A 21,032-nucleotide genomic window follows, 5' to 3' on the forward strand; every position below is an offset into this window, starting at 1 on the left:
CATTGCTGAATTAAAAAAAAGAAAAAGATGCAATACCAAAACTGTATCAACATAGCATTATTTAAGGAATATGTTCTTTTTCTTTTGTATTTGTTTAAGTTTAGAATACAAACTTGGAAAATGGTTTCTCTGTAATCTGCAAAATAGTGTAACAATAACAGATATATATCCGATCCACTAAATTCATTTAAAAAGATGACTTTTGTTTAAGCCATTTCCTTTATTTCTTTTTTACTGAAAGTAAAACAAAAATCAATATTACCCATCAAGTTAAAGAATCAATGTAAAAATGTAAAAAAAAAAAAAAAAAAAAAAAAAAAATTATCAAAATACTGGTACTATTTAGAGAGAAAAAAAAGACAAAAAAAGAGGGTAAATTAACACTATAGCCCTTAAAAATTGTTTGGTCTCTCATGCATCAACATGTATCGCCACCAACAGTTACACATACAAAAAGGAGGATAGACAAAAAAACAAACAAAAAAACCCCCTCCAAAAAACAAAGAAAGAAAGAAAGACTGTGCTTACTCTGTGGAGATCCCATGATGCGCTGCAGGCTTTGCATGACCAGGGGGTTGGTAATGGCTCCAGGGAACATCTGAGGCATTGTTGAGGGCAGGGGCATTACACCAGACATGGCCAGCATCAAGGGGTTCAGATTGGGCTGGCCAGTCATCATAGGCCCACCACGCATACCCATGGGGCCTCCCATACGCTGCTGCATGCCTGCCATGCCAGGATGTGGCTGCATGCCAGGCTGGTTGGGCATGGACATCCTGACAGGACCCTGAGGGTGTGGGGGGCCTGGCTGTGGTTGGGGAGGGATGTGTGGAGGGTGGGGGGGCCCAGGATGGGGCTGGGCACCTGGAGGCGGTCCAACCTTTTCTCCCTGCACAACAGGTGGGCTGGCTGGGGGCTTGTTGGTGGGAATGTCTGGTTCTGCTTTCACTTCCTCTTTCACAACAGTATTTTCCATGTCTTTTGGCACAGGCTGCTCTGTGGTTGGTTCGGGCTTAGGACCCATCATTCCAGGGCCAGCTGGACGGATGCCAGGAGCCGGGAGTGGAGGGCGAGGGCCTGGCAGTTGAGGTCCTTTGTCAGGGAATGAAGACTGTGGTCCACGGGGTAACGGCCTGGGTTGGACTGGACCCAAAAATAGGTCAGTGTCATCAAGTCCTTGGGTTATTTCAGCCAGAATCTTCACACGAGGGATGGGAGGTTCCAGACGAATCGTATGAATGCGGCTACCAATGTTGATAGTTTTTGGCACATTGTTGAACTTGACTTCAAACCACTTGCCATCAATGATGACTTCATGGGCAGGTCCACCAAACGCTACAAAGTGAGGTCGGTTTCCAATCTTCACTTTTACAGCATGGTCCATAGGCACAAGGTAGGCAACATCATCAATTATCATTGTACGAGGACCACCTTCAAAGCGAATGCCATGGGGTTTGCCATTGTAGATGATCAGCGGGATTTTGCGGTCCAATTTCAACTCGCACGACTGATTGTCTATAAGAATTCTTCGAGCTGGTGGTTCAAAGGCAATTTCATGGGTGATGTTCTTGAACACTAACGGACGAGGAGGTCCCCCAAAAGTTCCTTTCTCTCTGCGGTCAACAAGGATCATCTTATCCAGTCCATCCACTTGGAATCCAAAGATGCTTCCATCAAAGGTCATGCTTTGAGGAGGGGCATCCAGACGAACACGGTGGTGCTGACCATCAATCCAGACATTCAAAGGAGTGCCATGGTAAAAGATTTCCACAGTGCGACTGCCCAGATCAATGGTCTTCCTGGGCTCTCCAAACTTGTATTCCAATCTGCCATTCAAGCGAATGCCACGTGCACCAGAGTCTGGATAAATTTCACAGTCTTGGCCATACAATTTAATGCGGCGGGGAATGTCCATCTTAACTTCATAAGGTTTGCCATCAATGACAACTTCTTCTGGTACTTCTTTGGCCAGTAATCCTTTCATGCAGGACCAGCGGGGATCATCCATAGGGCTGCCAGGAAGGATCTTATTCTGTGTATCTGGACCAGCTGGGCCTACAACAGGTCCAACAGCTGGAGGGGCCATTTGACATGGTCCTTCACTGGGTGGCTTTGGTCCATCCATTCTTGGTGGTCGGTCCATTCTGGAGTGTGGCTCCTCCATTCTTGGTCGTGGTCTGTCCATGCTAGGTCTTGGTCCATCCATTCTTGGGCTGGGTTCCATCATTCTTGGTCCACGTCTGCGGGGTCCAGGTCCATTGTAAGGGTACTTCTCAGGTGGCTGCATAGGGGGTCGACTGGGATCTCCATGCCCTTCCATGTCTCCTGGAGGTCTTGCATCCTCAAAGTCAGTTGGAGATCTGGGGCCATCGAAATCTCTCTGTGGTCTGGGGCCAAAGTCTCTGGGAGGAAGGCGGCTATCATGGTCTTGAGGCAAGGGCTCATCAAAATCTCTTGGAGGTCCCTGGGGACTGTTTGTATCTCTCTTTGGTCGGAAACCTTCAAACTCTCTTGGGGGGCCTCTCATGTCTCTATCTGGGAATCTCTCATCACTCTCTCTTGAGGAGCCTCTGCCATCAAAGTCTCTTGGGGACCTGCTTTCTCCATCTTCATCATGCTGATCAAACTTTCTGGGAGGGCCTCTCCGTGGTCCCATTGGTGGTCTTCCACGAGGCCCTGGAGGTCCATAACGTTCAGGTCTACCACCTCTTACATCAAAATCTTCTGGATCATATTCTTCTGGGTGGCCTCGATCGTGGAATACCCTTTGTGGTCTTTGGGGAGGCCCTCTCTGTCTGCCCTGGGGCCTGTACTCATCGTGTGCTCCTCTTTCATCAAAATCTTGATGCATGTCTCCACCCACAAATCCTCTTGGACCCCGATTTTCAAAGTTTCTGGACTCTTGTCGACGATCAAAATCACGTGGACCTCTATGAAATTCTCGAGGAGGACCCCTAGGATCAAACTCCCTTGAAGAGCCTCTTCGATCAAAATCCTCGAGAGCCCTTTTCTTTCCGAACTCTCTATGAGGACCAAACTCCTCAAAATCACCTTTAGCAAAACCTGGCCTCTTCTGGTCATGCCACCGAGGATCTCTTTCATCAAAATCTTCTTTTGGGGAATTGTTACCGACTGGCCTATCCAAGGGCACACCTGGAGCAAGACCCAGCAAAGGTCGCTTGGTGGGTCCTTGCCCCTCTGGAGGTCTGGATCCTTTTCTACCATCAAAGTCTGTGGGGCCCTCTCTGGGATGTCCCCGCCTGTGTCGTGGTCTTGGTCCATGTCGTGCGTCAAAATCTTCTCTCGGACTTCCTCTTGCATCAAAATCAGCCCTGGGACTATCGTGCATGTCAAAATCAACCTTTGGACTAATGAAAGGTTCCCCTTCTTCACGTCTTCCATGCAAACGGAAATCTGTGTCACCTTCATCCGCATAGGGAGGAGGATGTCTAACTTCTTCACTGTCTGGGTGTCTGTGATCTGGACCACCTTTCCTGAAGTCCCTGTCAGCAGGGTGTCTGCGATGATCCACATCTCTAGAATCTTCCGGATGTCTATGTCTGAAATGAGCATCATCTCTCCGAGGATGATTGAAGTTCTCTGGCTCAGGATCATGATTTTGGCGCCGCTGACGGTCATAAAACTTGCCCAACTGTCTTAACAGGTTCTGGTGTTGATCATGAGTCATAAGCCCTTCCTCCACTTGCTTTGCTGCTTGATTCATAATTTCTTCCTGGTTTTCCAGCAATAAAGGCTGGGGAATGTCCTCTGTATTGTCAGCTTCGTGAGGTTGTGCTGGTATCCTTGGATCTCTTCTTCTGAAATCAACATCCTGAAGCCCGCGGTCAAAGTTTTCATGACGTGGCCCACTCACTCCAGCTGCAGCAAGAGAAGCACGACGAACTTCATCAGCAGATTTGCGTCGTTCCCTCTCCATGACAAAGTCATCTGGGTGACTCTCTTTAAATTTGGACCAACGCTGTTGTGCAGGACTTTGAGCAACGATATGTGACCCTGGATTTTGAGGCATACCTTGTCTGTAGTCTATGTCCTCTCCACTGAAGATATCGCTGAAAGAAAAAGTAACAATAGCAATTCATACATAATTATTCCAAGGAGGAGGCAAGTAACTGCACTAAATCACTTGATAAAAAAAGAAAAAAAGACAAGAAAAAAAAAAGACTGCATAGCTTTCTGTTTCATACAAAATCACTCATTCATTTGGCTTATAGCTCTACCAGTCACAAGAGACCATATCAAGGTTTAACATATTAAAACCACAATGTCCACAAATCTAAAACCAACATAAAATCTATAATCAAATCTTTTCAAAAGTGAAAAAAACAAAACAAAACAAAAACCAACCAACCCTCAAAACAGTCACAAACATGGTAAAATCTGATCAGATGAAACACTGACTTCTCTTAAGACTTGCTTATGTTTGAATATCAGATTTCCTGAATATCCAGACACATTTTCATCTTTTATTACTGAATTATAAGACCTCTGAATCTATGTACAAGTATTATTAGTCCTTGCATAACCATCAATTCATAGTTATCTCTCTCTCTCTCTCTCTATATATATATATTATCTATTAATTTTTCTTTATCATACTGATGAATTGTATTCAAATTTTCTCATTCAAATTTCACAAAACCATATCATTATAAATACTAATTAGTCATAAGCCAATGAACCATAAAAATATATATTTGCACTATAAACTCTGACACTTCTCAAAATTTAAAATCATACAAATATGATAGCCCAGTTTGTTTTGTAATCTGAATGACTTGTTGAAGATTTCTATAGCAAAACTGCATTATTCACAAAGTGGTTTCTGAGTAAAATCTGCAATTCCCTAATGAGAATTGTTCTGAGAATGAAACACACACACACACACACACACATACCCCAAATCTTCCTTTGAGTCAGTTTCAACAGCAGATGTCTCTGGAAGGGAGGTGTCAGCTGCTGAGGTGTCAGCAGACTCTTCAGACTGAGAGTGGCGGGCTTTCTTTGGCTGTGAACACAACTCATCTGGTTTCTCACCATCTCCAGGGCTTGGACGCTTCAGCAGTGGTCTCTCATCAACATCTTGTAGTTCTTTCTCAGAGTCTGGGACAGAAGCACTGTCATCTCTATTAGATGAGTCAGAAATATCCATTTGGGTCACTGGCGTGTCACTCTGGGCAGAGGCACCATTGTCACCATGGACAGAAGACACAACAATGTCACTGTGTGTTGGAGAAGTGGTCACGTCACTTTGTGAAGTTGAAGGTGTAGGAGCAGGTGCATCCTCTTCCATCTTGCAAGTGTTTTCCTCTCTTTCTCGCTTGTCATATTTGGTTGGAGATCGTGATCGAGATCTGGTTTCAGGCCTGGACTGGGGTGGTGAATAGTGTCTGTAGCGGTGTCCACGAAGCCTGGTGCCTCTCCCTCGAAAAGAACCACCGCGGCGAACAGAAGGCCTGGACCAGTCATCTCGCCTGTCTCTGCTACCATGATAGTCTTTGTCTTTACTTGGGCGTCGTTCTTTACTGCTACGCGAATATTCATCACCAGACCGAGACCTGTCAGAATCCTTTGAATCACGTCGATCTGGGGAACTGTGTGAACGGCGAGATCGACTACTGCTAGACTTTTTGTCACGTGAGGAACTGCGACCTGCTTTCTCTCTCTCTTTGTTTTCCGATTTATCAGAACTTTTCTCATCAGTGTCCTTATTCTTGTCATCAGCCTTCTCACCCGTGTCAGCTTTATGCTTGGAACTAGGTGATGTTGATCTGCCCGAGGGTTTATCCACCTTGACAGGAAACTGCTTTTTGGCTGCTTGCTGAATCTTTTCTGAAGGGACTTGTGGCTCAGTGATTTCTACTGTGTTGATTTTAAATTTGGTGGGTGCAGCTACTTTTTCTTCAGGTGGTTCTACTGGTTTGGGGTCTTTCTTCTGGGTGTACCTTTTTGCCACTTTGGTTTGTTTAGTGGATGCTTTCTCCTTTGGAAAATGAGAAGTGTCTGTGGATTTGGGAAGAGGAATATTTCCAAGTGGGGGCTCTTCAGTACTTGAAGGCTCAGAGGCTGTGGGAGGCTCAGAGGGAAGTGGAGCAGCAGGCACAGAAGGTGGATTCTGTGAAAGAGATGGAGGCTTGTTCACACTGCTGAACCAATCTGTTAGAGTGCTCAAGTTGACTTTTGGTGCATCAAGCTTAGGATGGTTGTCAGTGGCTGGAAGTGGTGTTGCCATAGTTTCATGTTGGTGTATCTGGGGCACTGGTGCAGGTGCTTTTGGCACATGAGTTTTGTTGGCTGTAGATACATGTGATTTACTGGACTGTGAGCTCTCCACAGGTGGCAATGCCTGGGATTTGTTTCCAGGCATTGGACGTGGCTGGCTGGAGATTCCACTATCTGGAGGGAGAGGCAAATCGGCTGAAGCAGGTGAAGCAGCAGACAGATGGGCTGACGGCTGATTGTTTCTGCGTCGAGGGTCTCTACTGGCAATGCTGCTGGCTAGACGAGGGTCTCTGGCTAGGCGAGGATCCCTTGGCCGTGATGGAGCAGAGATAGAGGAAGACTGAGCAGTACTTGGCCTTGCAGGTGGTAAGGATGCAAGATCTGGGGGAGTTGACCTTGGATTGTCTCCACCACCTCTGTCCTGAATAGCACGCAGTTGTGCCATCCCACCCTGCTGTTTCTGTTCCAGCTGCACAACAGAGGCACAAGGCTACAAGACCAAGGCCACGGAACAGGCAAATCAACAGTCAAAAAGGAACAGTTTTCAAGAATCCCTATTTACTCTTACTTTTTCATATATACAAAAAAACAAAACAACAACAACCAACCCCCCTCACCCCCAAAAACCCTTCCCCGTACATTGCTTGAAACTTATTTGTAAGCATGTATGTATGTATGTATGTATGATAGTTATGTGTAGTGTGTGTGTGTGTGTGTGTGTGTGTGTGTGTGTGTGTGTGTATGCTAGAATGCTTCAAGCCTCAGTACATATTGTCACTGGGGACAGCATATGCCATAACGCGTGCCCACACATCCGTGACATATGGTGTGCAAGGTTGTCTTTTTTATGAGTATGGGTGTCCACAAATCCATAACATACTGGGATGTTTACTGTTTATTTGCTTATGTACACGATTTTCAGTGGACACAACATAAATCTTTATTGATAGTCATAAAATTTTGTGGACGAGGCATTAATTGACATGATTTAGCGGTTAAAAATGACTGGTGTGGGTGATATTTCACCCACAGCATACGGGAAAGGTAAAGCCTGGAATGGTTAAATCAATAAAATTAATGGTCAACTGTTTCTGTCATAAACAGGCATAACGCTTACTTGTACTGTACATCTTTAAAGGCGTAAACCAATGTTAGCTTTCAGTCATCTCTTAAAACTGTGTTCATGAAAACTGCCAGATCATTCATCCAGGAGCAAGAGACATGCTACAGATTTGTAATATGAGTCAATGCCTGGTGGGTAACGAGAGCATGAACACCAAGCATACACCCACCCCTGAAAACATATCATGATTGCCACATTTTAACTCGTGCATGTAAAAATTCCCACTGGCAGAAAAGGAAGTTTCAGCCCACAAATTTAGAAAAAAAAGCACATGACTACAAATCTTGTCACAAGCCTGAAAATATGGTCCCCAACCATCATGAGCACAACAGCTAAATTTAAACAAAGTTAATTCAAGTGACTAATTCTGTTCCCATTCTACAACATACCTTTTGTTTTTCCAGTTTAGCCTTGGTTTCTGCCAGTTCAAGCTCCAGTTTCAACCTTTTCAGCTCCTCCTCTTTCTCCTGTAGCTCCTTCTTCTTGCTGTCATGGGTTGGCTCTGTCTGGGGAGAGCTGGACCATGCCGGGCTATTCTCTTCGGAACTGGTGGCCCGGTTTTTCTGCTGGGCCTGCACAATTATTCCCTGTTAATTGTCAGCCTGAATTTTTTGCCGGGTTATGTCAAATTTTATTTTCATTGCACTTTTTCTACCCCATGATTTTCCCAAATCACTTCAAGCACATTTTCAGGGAACAGAGACAACTTTCTTTTCTTCAAAAACGCATCTTAAAAAAACAAACAAAAAAACCCCAAACAAAAAAAATAACTACAAAAACCTCACTATGCATAACATTTTCTATACCTCAACATTTTACAGGTCAATAGAATAATTTCAAACAGCTTCAAAACAGAAGCTTCCACTTTTTTGAGACATGAGAAACCTCTTTTTAACGGTTGTTTTGGGGGTTGTAAAAGACCAATTTGAATGTCTTTTAGATAAATGAAGCTAGACAATGAATAAAATCATTCCATACACTGCCCATGAAGAACGGCTAGGAATTTCAAGTAATTTATAGCTGAAGATTAATGAGCCTTCGAAGACTTATTAGGGCCCCTCTACCCAAACTAATTTTTCTGTTAATTCCTGAAATTTTGCCTAATGACAACATGGATGCAATGCCACCAAATATGAGAAAATTGATTAATGGGTTTGCTGGTGACTTTCAATTTCGTATTTCTAATGAATGGTTTATCTAACTTCCTTAAAAAATAACCTGTACTCTCCATTTGGTATTTGCGCCTTTTTGTATTTGTGGTATTAATATAGCATGTGTGATGTTTGTCAGAATGGGGGAGTTGGGGGGGAGAGGGGAGGGGTCTTTCTCTGCAGCTGGCAACTCGCCAATGCTATCAAGAGGACTTGTCACAGAATGAAATAGCCACTACTTGCTTTGGATGCAATCTGGCATTGAACATTCCCTGGATCTGGGAGGCTGCCAAGACGCCATTTTGGAGAAAGTTTTTCCGTCACCTTTGTTGTGTAAACCTTTACCCTGCATTCTTAATTGTGAAGTCTTTGTTCATTTAGAGCTGGCTGAAATTAAAATGAAAGCTATTGCTGTATGAGGGATGGGGATGAGTGGCTGTTCTGATTACAACAGTTCATAGTTGTCAAGCAGAAACAGGGATGAATGAAATGGTTTTGGAAAATGATCAAAGGAATTTCAGCATCTCCTGTCAGTAAGTATTCTGCAGCTTCAGAATGCGGAGGTGGATAGCCTGGATCAGGGTTAACCAATATTTAGGTGGTAACACAAATGGGTAGTACAGAAGAGATGTGACTGTTGTGCAATACACCTTTGATTCTACAGTGTGTTCTGCGACTCCTGGTGATACAAACAGCAAGGTGGGGATTGACAGCAGGGGTGCATTTCTGTCTGGCCTATAACAGGTGTCTGTGCCTGTGGTCATCTGCCACTTATGTAATTTGACGTTGTGTTTAGGTGGATGCATATGAATGGCCTCTGCTGATGTGGCAACAAATGCGAAAGTGAATTCGTTTTGTTTTCTTTGATATTCTTATTATAATCAGTGGCCGAATTCAGCCAAGAAACCAGACTTGTGAATAAGACAATGGTGGGTGGTGTTACTTTTAAACTGTCAAGAACAGAATGGAAGTGTTTTGACAGCCGTATGCTGGCGAAGAGGAAGTTGTAACATGCCAGAAGTCATTATGTCAGTGAGATTGTGTGCAAGCAAATGTATTATGGGTCAAACACTCAGGTTCTTAAGAAGTATTGGACTGCTTGAGTGGACAAGTGAATCTAAAATCCAGCTGAAAACTGGTCACTAATAATTTTATCCGTTTTGTCAAAAGGCCATCAAAACAGTTTTAATGTTTGCACTCATTTTTAGTAGATGCTGTCCAACAGATTTTTTAAAAAGGTATTTGTATCTCAAAATGGCATGTCTATAAAGCTTGGACATTCCTACACTTTCTCCATAAAAAGGAAAAAAAAAGGAGAAAAAAAAAAGAGTGCTGATTCTTGTGGAGAATTAAGTATTTTGTATGGACATACAGCATTAAAAACTTTCAATAAGAACTTAACCAGAAATGTTGTTCTGAAAGACTAATAGAATGTTATCAGTATCAGAACAAATAGTAAAAGACCAATTCATCCACATATGTTTCAGTCTACTTCAACTTAAAAACACTGATGTCCTTCAAGAATTAAAAGTGTTCAGATTAACATTTTAGAAAATGATGGAGCAAGTTGTAAACATGTCTGTGCTTCATAACATGCAGATTCCAGCCCTCATACCAATCTTTTAAGCAGAGAGACTGCTTGCATGATACACACCATGGAGCTGTCAAATAAGGATGACCTGTAAGAAGCTTGTCGTCTTTGTTTCCCAGAATGGAATGAATTCCTGGATGTCAGGATAGATCCAAAACATGCCTACGAGTTCCAGACCTTTGACTTACAGCTGAACTTGTCATTTTCGGTCCATGTTCAGTGCGGTTGTGCAAGAGGTTTCGGATCTATGGCATTCTCTTGTCAGGTAGATCTGTGACTTTGTTGCTTACAATGCCCCCATGCTTTTTAAGGCTGTGTCCAAGCCAAAATGTTAAGTAGAACAGGTGTAGGTTGGAGCTCCCTTTGTTTTTCCAAGTAGAACAGGTGTAGGTTGGAGCTCCCTTTGTTTCTGCACCAGTGACCGTTTGTTGAACTTGCACTTCATTTGTTTTTATTGCTGTCACAGTTAGTCTTTTATAGGACTATGCACTTGGATTGGGAATGTCATCAGGAAGAGAGAAAAAAAACCCCACAAAAACATCGACAACAAAATGCAGGAGACACACATTAACTATTACCTGACTCACTAAAAATTTGGGGTTGACATGGATGCTTCCCTGGTCTGGTTGCTTCGCAGTGACAGGCCAGGCAGGATCAATCCTTCGCACACGTACATCCAGAGCATACAGCTTGTTGTTGGGAATGACTTTCGTCCAGGTTTGCCGCAGCTTGTACATGGAAGTTCTGGTCTTTTCGTCAACCTGGTATGTTTGAAAGATGGGAAAGGGCAAATCATACATAAATTCTAACTCGACATGTTGATCATCAGTCTTATTTCACCGATGATTGAAATTCAAGTTTAATGTTAAAATCAGAATGAAATGCATAAAGGACTATATGTATCTCCAGAATTGCATACACTTAATTACTGAAGATTTTCTTTTTTGGTGTGAATGTGTACCGAACAGATGTACAAAGCAAGATACACTGTGAGAAGGCACACGCCTACAGCCATCAGACAAATGTAGTTGTGGTCCACACTGCCTCTAATGGTATAGATGAACAATAATAAACATAGCTCTCAGCAAGACATGACAAAGTTTGAACATGACAAAGTTTCCACCCCTTGTGTTCTTTGCATGGCTGAACAGCAAGAAACAGCACTTAGTAGGATTTTTCCATCCTCTTCTGTTCCATTGCTCATCACAACTCCTCAGTGCCAGTCGTACTCTGGCATTATGGTCCAGTACTGCAAGTCCATGTGGAACTGGTTGGGACACCCACACACTTTATCACACTCTGCACCGCAGTGGTACATAATAACCTATTTTCTAAATATATCAACACACAACCCCAAACCAACAACAATCATTTGGTCATGAAGTCCGATTTAATGAATGGCAGAGGCCACACATCCTTTTAACTATGACTCCCCTTGGGAATCTGCAGACATCACAGACAATGAAGTGGATGCCAAATTAAAACAGATAGCCATGTAGACAATATCTCAGAACAGTTACCAAACTTTCTGAAAATGATTTAATTAATATTTCTTGGAATCTTTATAACCACGTTTAATAATGATGTGGATATCACAATGGGTTTTTTTTTCCTTGATTAGATGAGAGGGTCGACAATCATTTGAAGTCTTGGCAACAATAAGGCTAAAAAGATGCAAAAAAGGATCAACAAAGTTCATCTTTGAAGAAACTGACAACCAGCTGTGTGAACCAAGTTTACCTAATTTGATGATACACGGCATTCTGTGCTGCAATGTGGTGACCACACACACTCACTGAAAGAAACCCAGCACAAAAGTCCACCACCACCTTTCTTCTGCAGGAACAGTGGATACTTTGACAGAGTTAGGTCTTGAATGCAAGATAACAGATATGCCACTGTTCACAGAAAAACATGGGCATAATAACCAATCACCAAGCTCTCTCATATCCATAATCTGAGTATCTCAAAAGCCTTTTGTTCTTGATTCTGGCCTCACTTCAGTACATATCAGTTAACAAGAGTAGTGTGGGTAGCTTTGGGAAGATAGACTTTATTCAATACTGCATATCAAGACAATGCATTCAAGTCAGATTCACATAGGCTTCTTCTGAGATGTTAGATGCTGTCAGAGATATTTTCCAATTAACAGGGTGGCCAGTTAAAAAAACAAAACAAAAAAAAATCAAAAAAACTTTTACTTTTCATCAGACTGACCTCACAAATATTAGCTGGACAACAAAAAATACCCTCCTTCCAAATAGTGGAGGTGGGTGGGTAGTAGATAGAACAAGATGGGTGTTAAAAAGTGAAAAGATTATTAAAAGTCACCTGAACAGGACATATCTTTAAAATTTATTACCATTATTATTCATTTACCCACACATCCAGTTTGAATTTACACACAGCATTTTCATTCACTGGCATGCAAGTCATTCACTACAATTTAGAGTGATGTTACAGTTTCCACACTAACACCTCTGTAAAGTGCCTGAAGAAACAATGTTCTGAACCTGGGCTTGCTATGTTCAAACTTTGTGTCCAGTTACTGCTAAGAATCATCCATTCAGATAAGAAATCATGGAATTTCCAATTGGCATCGAACTATCGAGGAACCTGCACTGCCCTAATGTGACAAAAGCAGAAGAAAAAAACAGAAAATAAAAGTAGACAAGTCCTTTAATGAGCCAGCAAGGAAATTATACAGATACATCATTCAGTTCACGTTAAAAATAACACTTGAATAAAAAAAAAAAATTCAGCATGTATCCATTCATATCTTTCCAAAAAATGTTCAGGCTTTTGAGATATTCTGAAAAAGCTTACAATTTTTGTACACAGTTTTCTCATGATTGATAAATTTTCCAAAGGGTACAATCTTTAGCACACTGCAGAAAGGCAAATCTGAAGTAGTTTACATTAGACAAAAGGGGATTACATATATTTCAAGTACTTGACAACATCAGTAATTGTCATTCATTCCATACCAATTTTTAGCATATGCATGACAGATGACACTGTCAACCCAAACCTATTGATATTGCTTCGTATGAAAACCTACTGACCAGTGGGGAAAAAGAAGAAAGGAAAGTGAGATGGAATGGCCACACGACTACAATCTGACAGGCTCCCCATGACCATCCTTCAGGGAACAGTGCAGGAGAAAAGGAGACGAGGTAGACTGCTAAAGTGGGCAGACACCATCCCCGAGTAGAGAAGCATTAACAGAACTCGAGCTCTGTCCCACAACTGCCAGAAATGGAGAATGTTAATGATGCCTTCAACAATGCAGTGCCCACCATGACACAACCTTGGTTCAAAACAAATGAGTGTGTTGTGCAAAGGACCAACTATGAAAACATCGACTTGTATCCTTGGAGGTTCCTAGCAAAAAAAAAAGAAAAGAAAAAAAAAGAAAAAAAAAAGTGGAAGCCATGGGCTAAAATGATGGATCAGTATGTAAAGATCTCTACTTTGATGAGCCTGTGAGTACTGCTGAAATTTCCTTCAGTGCAGAAATGAAATTTATGTTTATGGCTGATGAAAGGATTCTGTAAGAGGACATGACAGTTTAGAATGTAGCCCACCATAAACCATGATTACCACAGGACATAGAGATAAAAAAACAAAAAACACACCAAACAACAACAAAAACTGTCCAAATTTCCTAGCTCCTCATGCCCTGCTCTCATGTGACCTCAGCTCTGGTTTCTCATATCCAAGCCTGCAGAAAGTTTGTGTATGCTGTGAAAGTAATTTTCAAAAATGCAGGAATTGATGGTCTCTATTCCAGCAAGGATTCTCGCTATCCACTTCTGTTACTCAGCATTTATCATCATGAGCTGGAAACAAATCATGGGGTGACCTGCATTTGGTCAGAACAGGCACTGAAGACTTGACAGCAGTGCAGGGTAACCTCTTGTGGTAAAGCCTCATTGTGTAAAAATGCTAACAGCTTCCTTGGACTGGTCACTGGTGTTGGAACAGGGCATGGACAAGTTGCAATGTGTAGATTAAGGGTTATGCTGCTGAATGGTATTGGAAAACCAAGCACAAAAACACAAACATCCCACACATGCAGTAAGTTGCATTTTTATGTATGCAAAAGGGTGGAGAGAGGGAATGAGAGAGAGGTGTGTCCAAAGGAGAGAGATTGTATATCCAAAAGATGAGAGGGGTCAACTTTATTTAAAAACCATTCTTTTGCACAAATGCCATGTGCAAAAAATGTTTTCACTTGTCAGTGAGAGAAAACGTTCTGGCATGAAGGCAGAAGCATATCCGAAAATAGCAACACAAGTCACAAACACACAATACTATAAGACAAAACAGCACAAAGTCCCCACCCCTTACTTCTGGTCGTGTACTTTTGTCAAATTACAGGAAATACTGGATTTCTAAAGGCTTGATACAATAAGCAACAGAATAATGAAACCTTCATCAGCAGTCAGCCTTTAACTCTTTCCATACGAACGGCAAAAGAGACGACATTAACAGCCTTTCACCCCAATTACCATCATCAAAATATTGCAAGCGGAAGGCTCTTATACTGAAGACGTAAATGTTGACAAAGAATACCACAATTCTGACGACTGAAGCTAAAGGTTGGGTCATTCAGACACCCACTGGACATCCGAGGGGTCTGTGTAGAGAAGAGAGGACTGGCCGTACTGAGTGAGTTAATTTTCTTGTTGTCTGAGATACATATGCAGTCAATCTGATTTAACAACTGTCACTTATTTTCATCCTCGCTGTCAGTGAGCAACAGGCATTGTTCAAAACATCTGACTACACGAAAATACAAGTGTTATATTGGGCAAGCTCTGTACAATTGAAATACAAAGAATGTTCACTTTTCAAAACAAGAGGCTGGAAAGAATTACCTAGCTTTTACCCACAGTATCTGACGACAGCCAAATGTGTCAAATAAGGTTCTGATGTTTTCTGAATGAAATGGTATAATGTTTGCATTTATAAATTATATTTAATTTCCTGTGCAAGATGACTGTGATGTCCAAAAATAGAGAAAATACTAATATAAATGTTGTGAAAATCAGCCATTCACTACTCTGTAGTGGAAATTAACAATCTGATCATTCTTGTTCAAACAGAAAGCTTAATCAACAGACTTCAAATACAAGATTTATCAATAGAAGTCATGATGTCTAACCTCCACTTATTACTCATATATGATCGACTGATTAATAAGCTATGTGGTTAAGAACAAAAAAAAACAAAACAAACACAAAGCAGATCAACAAGGTCATCAACTGGCAAGACAGGGTCAAGAGAAGAGATATGAAAAAAAACAGTACTCCAGCAAATGTCCAAAAAGTAGATCTGATCACGAAAGACGTTTTAGTTTCACATTCTTTTATAGTGGTGAAGGATTCTCATTCATAAGCATTCCCAAGAGGTGAAGGATAATTTTGAATGAATTAAGTAGAGTAATAAAATTAAATGCATTTCATGCAGCAACTGCTGACATCTGACAGAAGAGAAGGAAAACACACACAAACAAAATCTTTTACTCTTATCATTGATAACAAAATTGTTGCTGCATTGTGAATGAGGCCAGATAAATATTTGATGACCTGTTCCAGTCACAATGTGGTCACACATACACTGTCACTGCATGGTTCATATTCTATCTTCAATTTGATTCCCAAAGTGTTATGCATTGCTCTGCTAACAAAGTATGCTCAAACTTGTGTGTTTAAGCCTGCAGTGGGTATGAAAAGCAAGCGAGAGGTAGATAGTACATGTAGTGAAGTTGGTCCACTGATGTAGAACATGACATATCCATCCTCACTTTTTTATTTCTACACCAAACACCATTCAGACACAAAATGCATGTTCACATCATGGCAAGAATCAACAAATCACTTTCATAAACCAAATATACCACCTTGTACACAAACAGAACATAGTTAACTTCCCACCACAAGAAACATTACACTCAAACACTGCCAGTTCTAGCATGGAATTACTATCTTCAATTCAAAATGGTCACAGCATTTTGTAATCTGGTATACCGTTTTTATCTAAAGACTAAAACATTAAAACAAAAAATAACCAACCACAAACAACAACAAAACTTACAACAAAAAACAAAAACACCCCCCTCATAATCGTTATGTATAAACAATTGCAAAATTCAAATGAAATATTCATGCCCTTTTTAGTTCTTTAAATACGTAAAGTGTATAGGTGTGGACATGAAAACAACCAAGGCACACAGACACACACACAAAAAAGCACACACACACATACAAAAGGGGTGAACAGAGAGATCTCTGAGAAACTGTTTATTGCTGGTATCACAAGATATTCACACCCAAATGAACTGATAGATTGAACAGGACAACAACTCAAAATTAATCAGGGTATACACTGCCACAACCACCACTTCCCAAATCCTACCAATTAATGATTCCCAACAGCCTACCCTCTCCTCCCCAGCTCCTCATATCAAAGAAACGAGCATCTTCACAATAGTTATGCTTTTGTTTTAGTAACTATCAATGGAGTATGTGGTTCTGATGATGCAGTAAACTTAAACACTAGTCTGACAAACAGCAGGTCATGAATTTGAATCTCGGAGGCTTCGTTATTCAGCTTCTGACCTAACTCCTAATAGTTCAGAATGCCTTGGGCTGAAATGGAAAATACTATTTGAGGTGAAAGTAAACCACTCCACGCAGAAGTGTTTGAAATTCAAGATCAATACTGCAAGCAGCTGCATTTTTTGTCTAGCTGATTGAACCCATTAACTCACTCCAGACAATGGAACGCTATAGCGTTCCTGATGTAAGGTAGTGTTCTGGACAATGGAATGCTATAGCCGTTTCGACAATAAATTTTTTTCCCACGCTTTCCTCATGGGGTAGCATAAAAATTGCAGCTACATCAAGCATTGCGAACATGTCAATGAATGGAAAGTTTCTTTGTGTGGTTCTGTAACATACACTTGCTGGCCAGCCGTTACCTTGGTACCCTACATGACAAGCTATCGAAAATGGCATTGTAGGCGATACAAGTGGAAATTTTTTTAAGCAAACTGGATCACAACAGCGGCTTTTTACAGCTGCTGAAGTGACTGAAATGCTTCAAATTGAAGGTTTCGACACTGATGAGGATGATGAAGATGTTGAATAAAGTATCTGCAGTGAAGCAAGCTACCAACTAGAAGGCACTGACAGTGACTCAGCTTCTGAGGGCTGTGAAGAGAAGGTGGGGGGTGGGCGTACACATGATCTGAGGAGAGCAGTTAGTGGGTCAAGTTCAGGGAGTTTCATTCAGTTAGTGTTTTGTATTAATTTTTTTCCTAACCCAAACAAATGGGTCGTCTGCAGGGGAAAGCAAGGGAGAAAACTATTCGTCCGGAGTGAGTTAAGGCTGCGTGTTGAAACTGGGTAAGCAATGTAAGAACAAAAGCCACTTGAGGTAGACTAGTGAAGGGGGATGCTGTACTGGACTGCTACTGGTGGAAATGTGTACTGTTCCATTGTTCCAACATGGAAGATACATTTGCAAAGTCAAAGGGCCCCTAAAATGAAAAACTGGTGCCAATCAATCTTTTTACAATGCAACGCACACAAACACACAATCATAATATACCCCCATCAATTTGTTTGCAAAATAGAGATACAGAGAGAGAGCGCAAGTCACAGTGCACCCCCCCCCCCCTTTCACCCACACACACTTCACCACCATCTTACAACTACAAAATAAGTGAATTCTTGCCAAGCAGATGACTTATCTGCTATGCTGAGTGAGTCAGAAACAACATGGCATTGGATGTGTTGAGAATATCAACAGAGCATTAAGGCATATGCAATACATCAACATTGAAGCCAATGCATAAAAAAAAAAAAAAAAAAAAATCCTGCAGGGATTTGTCCATTTTTGGTTCATGTAGTGGTATTACACTTGCGAATCTCTCATCTCTCACAGATTGTATAATACCACATGCAATTACACTTTAATGTAAATTTCACACAGAAATTGTTTTGTGATGAAAGTCCAAGAAAGGCTGAAAATTTGATTCAAATGTGCAACTGGTTTGGAATGTATTTATTAAAAAAAAACAACAACAAAAAAACAAGTCAATTTATAATTGTTCAGTTAAAAACCAAACATGTGCAAAGGTGTAATATTTTGATTATCTGGGTGTTCACTGATCTGACTTGGTATTACCCAAGTTGCAGAAAAGAAAACTTTTTACACAGGTCAGTATCTTAACATGCAGTGATAATGGTAAAACAGCATTTGCTAAGAAAGGTTTAGAATGTGGCTAAAATCTAAAGAATCCTACAAACTGAGCATCATCACATCATTCCTGTCACACACAATTTGCACACATTCATTTTTACAGGTGTTCTGCCGAAACACTTCACAATGCTACATAATCTGAACCTAATAACTCCCTTGAAAAAACAACACAAACAAGCAAACAGAAAAAAACACCTCACACACATACACAAAAAAACTAACCTGGTACCCCCCACCCCCAAGAAATGAACAAAAAAACACAAAAAAAACACCGCTGTATGGAGTACGGCGGAGGTGACTGATGCTGTACCTCTTCAAAAACTCGGCAGAAGATGGATATGATGTTCTGAATAAACAGCTGCGGGTACAGGGTGGTGGTTAAATTCTTGATCATTGAGTCAATCAAATACAACAAAGGCAACTTCTGGTTGGCAGGCACCTGCAAGCATAAAGCAAAACATGAAACAATGAAATACAACATTTGGGTCAGCTATGTCCAGACATTGCAGTGGTGGCAACCTGGCTTCTGAAACATAAAGAAGAAAGTTATTTGAGAAGAAATAACCCCATACTCCTCTTCCAACCCAAACAGGACTTTTTCACACATAATCACGTCATCCAGCTCAAGCATACCCCTTCTCTCTCCTCAATCATGCACACACAATGCAGTGAAAACAAGAGTACATCACCTCTGCCTTACCATTGCTCGCTTCTCTCAGCTTTGCAGCAGCAAACCAAGCTCATTGCAACAGAGGTTCCTCTGGACAGAGATGATACCATACCACTTGCAGTCACTGCTCAATGGTGATGGGTGGAAACTTGTGCATTGTTGACAAGCTGTATTATGCTGCATGTCTGCCATCTATCAAAGATTGAGTTTTGTCTCATTTCTGATTTCATGAAAAACATGCTCAACGGAGCAAGTGTACATTGTGTAGGTCACATAATTTGAAGGACCACTCTTAGTATTTTGTCTTGCATTACAAATATCAATGATTGGACTTTTACCAGGATGGCACAAACCTTTGTTGTAGTAATCAAGGCCAGTGTCTTTTATTTATTTGCCAGCTCTTCCATCCTTTTTTTTTTTTTTTTTTTAATCAAAATTATAGCCCATGTCATTAACACATTTAACTATTCCCAAAGAATGTACCCAGCTCCCAGTTGACCAAAACCAAGAGATCTCAACACGAACAAATACTGATTATGCCCATCTTGTACTAGGCAAACCAATCACATTCTAAGAGTTGACCAAAACCAAGAGATCTCAACACGAACAAATACTGATTATGCCCATCTTGTACTAGGAAGACCAATCACATTCTAAGTCATCCTAGAATGAAGCAAGATCAAGTTGGCTTTATCAGTTAATATTTTCTCATGGACTAAGAATAGTGTTAGACAGGACCCACAATCCAAAGTCCCTTCTAGCCAGGCTTTTCTTGTCAGATTACTGAAAGGTTCCAAGTCGAATGTTTAGAAGCATGCATCTTACAAACCATTATGGTCATCTCTGGTGAAATGGTCATTAAAAGTTCTTTTCAGAAAAACAAATCACCATTCCTTCCTGAATGTTCCAAATGGCAGAGAGAGAGAGAGAGAGAGAGAGAGAGAGAGAGAGAGAGTTTTACATGTAATTAGCTAGCTTGCAAAAAAACAAACAAAAAAAAACAAAAACAACCAAAACCCACAGTATCCTAATTATTCAATTAATCATAATAGCTGTTCTTAAAAAGTAAGAGCACCCTGGATGGAAGAAACTGGTCAAATAAAAAAAAAAAAAAGCACTTTTATCAGCCAGGCGAACCTTTCACATGTTAGTTTACATGAAATGGATTACAATGACAGTAATTTCGCTTAACTCAGCGAGATGTCTTGCACAACATGACAATGTTTACTTGTGCAGAACACAACCAAGGTCAAAAGCAAATATTTAGAGAATCATGATAAACTAGCAGCGTAATGTTTCTCCAACAGTTTTGTCAGTTCTCCAGGAAGTCAGTCAGGGACAAGAAGCACTTCATTAAAGCTTGATGATTCAACTGAAAAAAAGCATGACAATTGTTGGATGCAACTTCCCCTTCTTTTAGCTCAACAAGAAAATAATAGAACCCACATATCTGGATACAGAATGAAAAAATCACAAGTACCTAACGATTCAATATGTTCATTTGCTGCAAGTCTGAAAAACTAAATTCTTTAATACCATGGGGAAAGTTAATCAACCAACCAATTTCAAATATTCAAAATTCAGTTGGTGCAAAGCCTTATTCTTTGATATATATTGGGAAAATCAATCAAGAGTTAAGCAGGTGAGAACCCACTGCATGACTTATTGAGTGGGTAAAATATCTCAACAATTGCCACGCAACTTTACAGTTTTGATTAAAACAATTTTTTCCCCCACTCTTCTTGTCTCGTGCCATTCCCAAAACATCTGTTCAGTCAATTAAACAAATAACCTTCAGTCTCTCTTCAACCTAGACTGCGTTTGCAGTGTGTTTGTAAGACATGGTTTAGTGTATGTGTGTATCAAATCTCAACTGAATGTAAATTCTATTATGTTTTTTATGTCATGGGCTTTGAGCCAAAGGAAAAGAAATGTTTGCCAGCCAGTATCAATTACTGGCTAATTTGGGTTACCCCATGACAA

General features: G+C 40.9%; 1 protein-coding gene across 3 annotated transcripts in view; it reads right to left on the bottom strand.

Moving 5' to 3' along the window:
* LOC143283756 (uncharacterized) overlaps positions 1-21,032 on the bottom strand; it is a 36,377-nt gene that overhangs the window by 11,296 nt on the left and 4,049 nt on the right. Inside the window, exons 2-6 of one of the 3 annotated variants that reach the window (XM_076590082.1) lie at positions 18,690-18,818; positions 10,693-10,866; positions 7,753-7,935; positions 4,917-6,730; positions 529-4,070 (exon numbers count right to left, since the gene is read on the bottom strand). In XM_076590082.1, coding sequence (XP_076446197.1) covers positions 529-4,070; positions 4,917-6,730; positions 7,753-7,935; positions 10,693-10,866; positions 18,690-18,818 — 5,842 coding nt within the window. Of the gene's footprint in view, positions 1-528; positions 4,071-4,916; positions 6,731-7,752; positions 7,936-10,683; positions 10,867-18,689; positions 18,819-21,032 lie in introns of all 3 variants that reach the window. The other 2 variants (XM_076590083.1, XM_076590081.1) reach the window with 2 other exon arrangements.

This window comes from Babylonia areolata, chromosome 7, assembly GCF_041734735.1.
Source record: "Babylonia areolata isolate BAREFJ2019XMU chromosome 7, ASM4173473v1, whole genome shotgun sequence".
Lineage (NCBI taxonomy): Eukaryota > Metazoa > Mollusca > Gastropoda > Neogastropoda > Buccinidae > Babylonia > Babylonia areolata.